This window comes from Rhinopithecus bieti, unplaced genomic scaffold (genome assembly GCF_001698545.2).
Source record: "Rhinopithecus bieti isolate Rb0 unplaced genomic scaffold, ASM169854v2 scaffold_31548, whole genome shotgun sequence".
Classification (NCBI taxonomy): domain Eukaryota; kingdom Metazoa; phylum Chordata; class Mammalia; order Primates; family Cercopithecidae; genus Rhinopithecus; species Rhinopithecus bieti.
Genome location: NW_016814470.1, coordinates 394,840 through 404,058, shown reverse-complemented (window position 1 = coordinate 404,058; position 9,219 = coordinate 394,840). Strand labels below are relative to the sequence as shown.

The 9,219-nt window shown below is 36.9% G+C and overlaps 1 protein-coding gene across 3 annotated transcripts in view; it reads left to right on the top strand.

The window, feature by feature from the left end:
• The window catches only part of LRRC49 (leucine rich repeat containing 49), a 159,318-nt gene that overhangs the window by 75,604 nt on the left and 74,495 nt on the right, over positions 1-9,219 (top strand). For all 3 annotated transcript variants that reach the window (XM_017851169.1, XM_017851167.1, XM_017851168.1), the window contains one exon: positions 4,070-4,217. In XM_017851169.1, coding sequence (XP_017706658.1) covers positions 4,070-4,217 — 148 coding nt within the window. The remainder of the gene's footprint in view (positions 1-4,069; positions 4,218-9,219) is intronic.

Here is a 9,219-nt window from a genome sequence, read left to right as displayed (position 1 = left end):
GAAGGGAAGGAGGGAGGGAAGGAAATCTCAGTCAAAATCTCATAGGTTATAGATATCAACAGTTGGATTCTAAAGTTCGTATGAAAAGGCCAGACCTAGAATAGTGACACAATACTGAAGAATAAAGTTGGAGGATTCACACTAACCTTTTGCAAGAATGTTTTCTATGGTTAAAATAAACAGATGATCAAAGTATGTTTTCACAAATCACACAGTTTATTGCCATACAAAGAGCTTATCATTTTTATTCATAATGCTCAAAGAATGGAAGAATAACAGGAACAAACATCACAGGGAATATACTCAATAGATAAAGTACATTATCCACATATTGAACGAGTTCCATTTTAGTTTAGAGTCCAGTTATTAAAGTTTAGTTGTTAAATTAGGATGGAAGCATGCCTCTGCAGATGTAAAGTCTAATCAAAGTTTGGCGAGTACTTTTCTCTATGTGGTTTCAAGAGGGATGGTTTGATCACCACAGGGTACATCCATAACAATGTGCAAGGTCCCTCAACACTAGCAAGCAGTGCCAGTGTTGCTGGGCTTTGGAGGATAGTTCAAAGTCTGCCAGACAGCAACCCTGCTAGTCTGATATTTTGGTCTTTGGAGAAGTGTCTGACATAGAGTAGCCCTGACAAAGCCTAAGTTACCAATCTGTCAAAATCTTGGGTTTATATGTGTTTTTAGAGTCCAGGAGTTGAGCCCAATAACTCATGTATGTGGTCTGATGAGGAGTGATAGAACATTCTTACAGGGAGAGGAATTAAACTTCATGTTCTTATCACAGCAAAACATGTGTCATTCATGTAGTAAATAAACTAAGTGTTTAAATCATTTCAAAGCTACATAATAAAGATCCCGTATAAAACTACAGTCATCATGACAGTGTGGTATTGGTGAAAGAGTAGACACATATATCAATGGAACCAAATAAAAGGGCCAGAAATAGACCCATATAAATATAGTCAGGTGATCTTTGATAAAGGAGCAAAAGCAAGTCAATAGAGAAAGGATAGTCTTTTCAACAAATGGTATTGGAACAATTGGATGTCCATATGAAAAAGAGAAAGGAATATAGACAGGGACCTTACACCTTTCACTAAATTAACTCAAAATGGATCATAGACTTAACTGTAAAACACAAAACTATTAAACTTCTAAAGAAAACTTAGGAGAAAATCCAGACAACCTTGGATTTGGCAATTCGTTTTTAGATACAAGACCAAAAAGTAGGATCCATGAAAGAGAAAATTGTTAAGTTGGGCATCGTTAAAATTGAAAACATCTGTCCTGTGAAAGACACTGTTAAGAGAATGAAAAGACAAGCCACAGACTGGGATAAATATTTGCAAAACATATATCTCATAAAAGAATTGTATCCAAATTTTCAAAAAAATCCTAAAATTCCCCAGTAAGAAAAGAAAGAATCCAATTTAAAATGGGCAAAAGAACTGAAAACACAAAGAAGATATATGGATGGCAAGTATACATATGAAAAAATGCTCAGCATCTTTTGTCATTAGGGAATTGCATATTAAAACAATGAGATACCACTACGTACCTCTTGGAGTGGCTGAAATCCCAGAACACAGATACCAAATGCTGGTGAGGATGGGGAGCTGTTAAGATTGCAAGATGATACAGCCACTTTGGCAGGCAGTTTGGCAGTTTCTTACAAAGCTAAAATAAACATAGTCTTACTGTAATATCCAGCAGTTATACTCTTGGGTATTTATCCATTTGGGTTGAAAACTTATGCCCACACAAAAAGTTGCAGGTGAATATTTACAACAGCTTTATTCATAATCAACAAAAAATGGAAGCAGCCAAGATGTCCTCAGTAGGTGAGTGGATAAAGAAACTATGGTACATCCATACAATGGAATATTGCTCAGTGAGGAAAAGAAATGAGCTATGAAGGCACAGAAAGACATGGATGAAACTTAAATGCATATTGCTCAGTGAAAGAAGTCAATCTGAAAAGGCTACATATTACATGATTCCAAGTATACAACATTCTAGAAATGGCAGAACTGTAGTGACAGTAGAAAGATCAGTGGTTGCCAGTGATTTGGGAGGAGGAGAGGAGATCAAACAGCTAAAGTACAGCAGATTTTTCTGGTGTCATGAAACGGTTCTCTAAGATACTTTAATGGTGGATACATGACCTTATGCATTTGTCAAAGCCTGTAGAAATTTACATAATAAAAAGTAAGCCTTAATATATGCAAATTTAAAAAAATCACTTAGGAGTTTAGAGGATCTCAGAAAGGAATGCAGACTGACAAGAGAATCTAACTGCATTACAAATATATGAAACAACCTCCCTAAAGGGGTGGGGGAAAAGGCACTGACCTAAGAAACTTTGGAAATGAGCCTGTAAGACTAAATGCAAAAGCAATTACACCTAATCATTGTACTTTAGTTGATAAAAATTGTTTCTCATTGGAGGTACACATTAAAAATTCTGATACCTCTATACATACATACTGGAATTGAATAATTAAGTAAATGGAGAGTTGATGGTTTGAAGCCAAACTTCTTGTTGAAGTAGAAACTTTCAGATAAGCAAGGGAAAGAAGCTGGAATGGTTCATTTGGTGATGGATTAGAGCTGGAAACATCAGTATGAACTCATCTTTAGTTTAATATAGACACAGATGGCACAGATGGTTACTTAGAGAAATATTTATAGATATATGCATATACACAGGTTTCTGTACACACATATTTTTTTTGCTGTGTCAGCTGAGAGGGACTAAAGGAAATGACCCCACAGTAGCAAGAAGTACACTTAGCCCCCAGATCTTTGTTTCTAATACTAGCCTCCAATAAAATGAACTATGGCTCCTCAGAAATGGCTGATTCTAGGACCATGGCAGGAGTTAGTCTAGAAAATACTTGAGTCTAGAAAATCTTGTAGTGCCAGAAAGTAAGAAAGTGCTCAGAAAAAGAAAAAAAAAATCCACATCGATGGGAGCCAAAGGGGCATAGGAGCCAATTGAAAGAGCTTCCAATGGCCAAAGCTGGAACAATTTGAACAACAAAATAGTAAAATTGTATTGGATAATAACCCAAAGCATAAAATAAATATACATGAGTTCAGACTCTCTGTCCTCAAGGAGAAGGAGCTTAACTTCCCACTCCCTAGGTGTGGGCTGCACATGGTGACTTCCTTACAAATAGTTGAGTATGAAAAGGAGAGGGTGCAATGGTAACTTTACATTGGAGAAACTTGAAGAACATAATCTCAGCCTCAGCCTTGATCAGGGTCAACATCAACAGTAATAAGTCATATTAATAATATATACCAGCTGGGCATAGTGGTCATGCCTGTTAATTCCAGCACTTTGGGGGGCCAAGGAGTTCAAGACCAGCCTGGGCAACATAGTGAGACCCTTTTCATTTTGTAGACAAAATAAAAAGTAAAACATTAGCCACGCATGATGGTACACACCTGTAGTTCCAACTACTTGGGTTGCTCAGGTGGGAGGATTGCTTGAGCCCAAGAGTTTGAGGTTAGGATGAGCTATGATTGCACCACTGAAACTCAGCCTGGATGACAGAGTGAGACCTGGTCTCAAAAAAAAAAAGGAGTTATCTTAACCTCCATCTAATCATGAGAAAAATATCAGACAAATTGTAATAGAGGGTCATCCTACAAAATAACTGATGGGTATTCCTCAAAACTGTCAAGTCATCAAAAACAAGGCAAGTCTGAGAAACTGTCACAGCCAAGAGGAGCCTCAGGCGGTATGACAGCTAAATGTAATATGGTATCCTCCATGGGATCCTGGAACAGAAAAAGGACATTAGATAAAAACTAAGGGAAACCTGGATAAAATAGGGGCTTTAGCTACTAAGAATATGTTTATATTGGTTGATTAATTGTAACAAATGTACTAGACTAACACAAGATGTTAACAATAGGGGAAACTGGGTATGGGGTATATGAGAACTCTCTGTACTATCTTGTTAATTTTTCTGTAAATCTAAAACTGTCCTAAAAAATGAAAGCATCATTTTAAGACCTCAGAATAATCCAGTGGTTTCTGTCTCTCCTGCAGTTTTGACAGTGTTTCCTGCCTTGCTGACTCTTCTTCCCTCTCTGACATCACCTTTGATGGCAATCCCATAGCTCAAGAGTCATGGTACAAACACACTGTCCTTCAGAATATGATGCAGCTGCGCCAGCTAGATATGAAGAGAATCACGGTGAGAACCCTTCCAAAGTGTTCACCATGTTGTTGTCCTTAGTGTGGATTAGGAAATTGGGGGGCATATTATTTGCTTGAAATGCTTCTTAATTTTACTGAACCATGGGTTATCATGATTGTATACTTCATAATTGCAGTTACGTAGTTTTTACTGCCTGACCCCATCCTCAGTTTAATTGAGCAGGACTTTAAAAATTCCTAGCCTTCTATTAATCATCATGTTTATTTTTCATTCTTGCTTAATATCCAACTAATAATTTATTTTGAAATGAATGGGTGAGAATTTTGTTAAGTTACAAAGCGTAGTGGTTAAGAGCATGGACACTGGAGCCAGATTGCCTGCATCTGAATTCTGGCTTGACTGCTTTCTAGCCATAGGCCTTTGACAATGTATTTAACCTTTGTATACCTCATTTTACTCAAAGTAAAATGGGGATCAGAATTATGTCATAGTGTTGTCGTGAAGATAAAATAAAGTACTACACCTTAGAAAATAAGGTACTACACCTTAGACTGCGAGGCTCTTAGGAGGCATTTGTATGTAGTTGTTATTGTTGATGTTATACCTCCCAAAGTAGCTACCTCTTTTTATTCATTGTATCTCCATGTTAAGATATTTTCTACACTTAGATGTTTTAATATGGTTTCTGATCTAAGTGGAATGCTATACATAATATCCCCCTCTTTTTAGGTGTACAATGTGTATTAGCATATTATGGGCTCCAAGAAGTTCTGTAATTAAATAAACTTATTTAACTTTGTTTCTTTGACCAGGTTTATTTGTTATTAGAAAATGCATTTTAATAATCTCAGTTCGATAGTCTCTGACCTAGAAAAATATCCTAAGCCTCTACCTATTTTCTCTCTTCTGAACTGCTGTTTTTCATGTGAATTCTGATGATCACCTAGGTTTATGCAGTTGCCAACTGACCTATTTCTTTGTATATTAGGATCACAATGTGTGCAGGTTTCATTTATGCCTCAGCAATACTGTGGACCTCTAAGGTGGCTAGCAAATAGCTAAAAGTGTGGATGAATTGATGGATACCAGAGGTCTTCTAGGGTTCTGCCTCTCTCTCTATTCCATGGTGGAGCTATGGTTCTTTGTCCTCTTAGTTAATTTGGCTCTATAGTGTCAACACTGTTTCATACTTTTGTGGTGACTCTTTACCCTTATTGCCATGTCTTTCTTAGTTAAGCATCTTTGCTACTTCTTAAATTGCTCTTTCTAATGAGGTTGACATGAGTGGGATAAGATTTAGAGCTAGCTCATTTATATAAATTAGTACTTAATTATGTGGTATGTTCCTCATAGTGAATTTATTTGTCAGTCTTGTCTACCCAAACAATATATAGTCTTTAAGGGCAGAAACCATTCTTCTTTCTTGCCTGGCACCTACAGATTACTAACATCTAATTCTCACACCACATTCAACTTTTACTAGTTATATCAATATTGTTCTTTATAGCATAAAGATGCAATTTAGAATTATACATTGCATTATAGATGAATTTTGTTGTCATGTCTCTAAAGTCATCATTTTTCTGGAACTATTTCTCATTCTTTCTTTGATTTTTGTGACTGATATTTATGAAGATTACAGGTCAGTTTTTTTGTAGAATGACCCTCAATTCAGATTTTTTGATGTTTCCTCATGATTAATTTTTACTTATAGGTTTTTGGCATTAATATCATATTAGTGATTTTGTATTCTTCTCATTGCATCTTAGACCAGCATGTTTTACAACATGTTATTCATATTTATCTCTTTATTGAGGATGCTTACTTCAGGAAGATTTCTGTCAAACTTTTCTTTGTGAAGTTTCTCTTTTTCTCTTTGTAATCCCATTCCTCATAAAAATTTAAATTTATTCATTCATTCATATCTATATGGACTTATGGTATTTAGTCTCACCTTTTGTTTATAATTTTTTAGTAATTTTAATGTGGAAACTGTAGCTTTTAAAGGACTTTTTATAACAAATGTCAGCAAACAGCCTATGAGCTGGCTACCTGTTTTTGTAAATAAAGTTGTATTGGAACACAGTGATGCCCATTCATTTATGTATTATCTATGTCTGCTTTGATGCTGCAATGGCAGAGTCAGGTAGTTGCTATGGATACTATATGGCCTACAAGCCCAAAATATTTATTATCTGGCTGAAAAAGTTTGCTGATGCCAATAACTATTTTTGCTTTTTAAGAAACAATATTTTTTTTTTTTTGAGATGAAGTCTGGCTCTGTCACCCAGGCTGGAGTGCAGTGGCCAGATCTCAACTCACTGCAAGCTCCGCCTCCCAGGTTTACGTCATTCTCCTGCCTCCGCCTCCCAAGTAGCTGGGACTATAGGCGCCCGCCTCGTCGCCCGGCTAGTTTTTTGTATTCTTTAGTAGAGACGGGGTTTCACCGTATTAGCCAGGATGGTCTCGATCTGCTGACCTTGTGATCCGCCGACCTTGTGATCCGCCCGTCTCGGCCTCCCAAAGTGCTGGGATTACAGGCTTGAGCCACCGCGCCCGGCCAAGAAACAATATCTTAATTGAATTTTTGTGTAAATTACCATATAAACATTCTCACCGTGGTGGATTACACAAATATGTAATGAACTTCTGTGCATTAGGGCAGTGGTTCCTAAACTGCATGCAGAGGATGCTGCAGTGAACTCATAGGGAGTGACTATTTTTAACTTCCAAGGGAAACAGTGAGATTTGACATCTGTGAGACTGTGAGCAAATTAGTAGCTCAAACAGTTTACCATTTCAACATTAGTTCACACTATATTTCTTTCAATCACATCCTCTCTTTGAAAAGCTGAATTTTCAGTAGTTGTTGTAATAAAAATAAATACCTTGCCAAAATCAGTGTAGAACAGGAAATGAGGGTGGCAGTGTCCAATATGATTCTCTGTTTGAGAAGTTGTATAACATCCTCCTGGTTCTACACATTCCATTGATAAGTAGTTGTGGTTATTTAAAAATGATATAAATTTTTTTCTTTCTATTTACATATATTATTTTTTAATTGCTACTAAATTGCTAGACCATGAATACATACTAAATTGTTTGGACCTAACTATTTAGTAAACAGAGTTGTCACATATTTCTTTTGGCCTAGAGGCACTGGGAAAAAATCCCTGAGATTCTTAGGTATCTTGAACTCAGGAGTTTCTGTACTAGGATATATATTAGACAATATAGATGAAAAGAGCAAAATCACAGTTCGTGCTCTAAAGTTACTTGCAGTCATCTGCAGAGGCAACCATGCAGCCGGATTACAATGCAAAATGGCAGTCTAGAGAGATGAGATTGCTAGATGGATCAATAGAGATATATGTTTGTGTCAACACACTTATACTCAGGGCAAAGTGATATCAAAGAGCAAAGCAATCCCAAGTCTACCTGAAAAACAAAAAAGTTCCAAAGGAGAAAATGATTGACTCAAGACTTTAAGAGTGGTAAAGAAGAAGGAGAATGTATTTGTGGAGAATAAAGGCATGCAAAATGCAGAAGGAAGCTGAGAGAATATAGCAGCTGATAGCAGTTTAAAATGGCTAAGCATTGAATGTACATGGCTGAGGGGCATAGAGGGAGACAAATACGTCTGACAGGCAAGGAGAGGCAAGGGCTAGGGCATTTTATATCATAATAAGGAGTTTAGATTTTTGTCTTGGATGTAGTAGGAGAAACCCTTGAAGAGTTTAAGGTAGTTAAATTGGATTTGCCTATTAAGAAGACTGTCTTTCTGGGTTCAGCCTTGAAGATGGATTGGAGAGGATGTGATGGGTGATGAGATGAGAAGCAAGGAGATTAATCAGAGTAAGACTCTGGGCATCTGATCCAGAGGAATGGCAAGAGTTAATATGATGCCATCTGTCACTGGCCTCAACTCCTATTTTGCTTTATCTTTCTTAAGAAGAATGGGTTTTAGTTTGTAAAGATTACATAAAGATTAATAAGATAAAAGTGAAACTTAGGATAGGTGAATAAATAAGTTGGAACTCAGGCCCACATCTAGAGCAAGGGTTGGCAAATTTTGTCTATAAAGGACCTGATAGTAAATATTTTAGTCTTTGGGGCCTGCATATTCTCTGTTGAAACTACTCAATTCTCCCATTGTAGTATGAAAAAAGGCATGGGCAATACATATATGAATAAGCATGACTCTGTTCCAAGAGAATGTTATTTAGAAAAACAGGTGGCTGACTTTGGCCTGTGGCCTAGAGTTTGGCAGTCCTTAATCTAGAGCACTGAATAAATCGCTGAGCCATTGGGAGTTGTGTCTAGGTAGGGGTATAGAATAATGGAGCAACTGAAAGGTAAGATGAACTAACCTTTTTTTTTTTTTTTTGCAATATTATTTTATTTATTTATTTATTTTTTATTATACTTTAAGTTCTGGGATACATGTGCGGAACGTGCAGGTTTGTTACATAGGTATACATGTGCCATGGTGGTTTGCTGCACCCATCAATGCGTAATCTGCATTAGATATTTCTCCTAATGCTATCCCTCTCCTTGCCTCCATACCCCAACAGGCCCTGCTGTGTGATGTTCCCCTCCCTGTGCCCATGTGTTCTCGTTGTTAAACTCCCACTTATGAGTGAGAATATGCAGTGTTTGGTTTTCTGTTCCTGTGTTAGTTTGCTGAGAATGATGGTTTCCAGCTTCATCTATGTCCCTGCAAAGGACATGAACTCATTCTTTTTTATGGTTGCATAGTATTCCATGGTGTATATGTGCCACATTTTCTTTATCCAGCCTCAGATTGATGGGCATTTTGGTTCCAAGTCTTTGCTATTGTGAATAGTGCTGCAATAAACATATGTATGCATGTGTCTTTATAGTAGAATGACTTATAATACTTTGGGTATATACCCAGTAATGGGATGGCTGGGTCAAATGGCATTTCTAGTTCTAGATCCTTGAGGAATTTCCACACTGTCTTCCACAATGGTTGAACTAATTTACACTCCCACCAACAGTGTAAAAGCATTCCTAT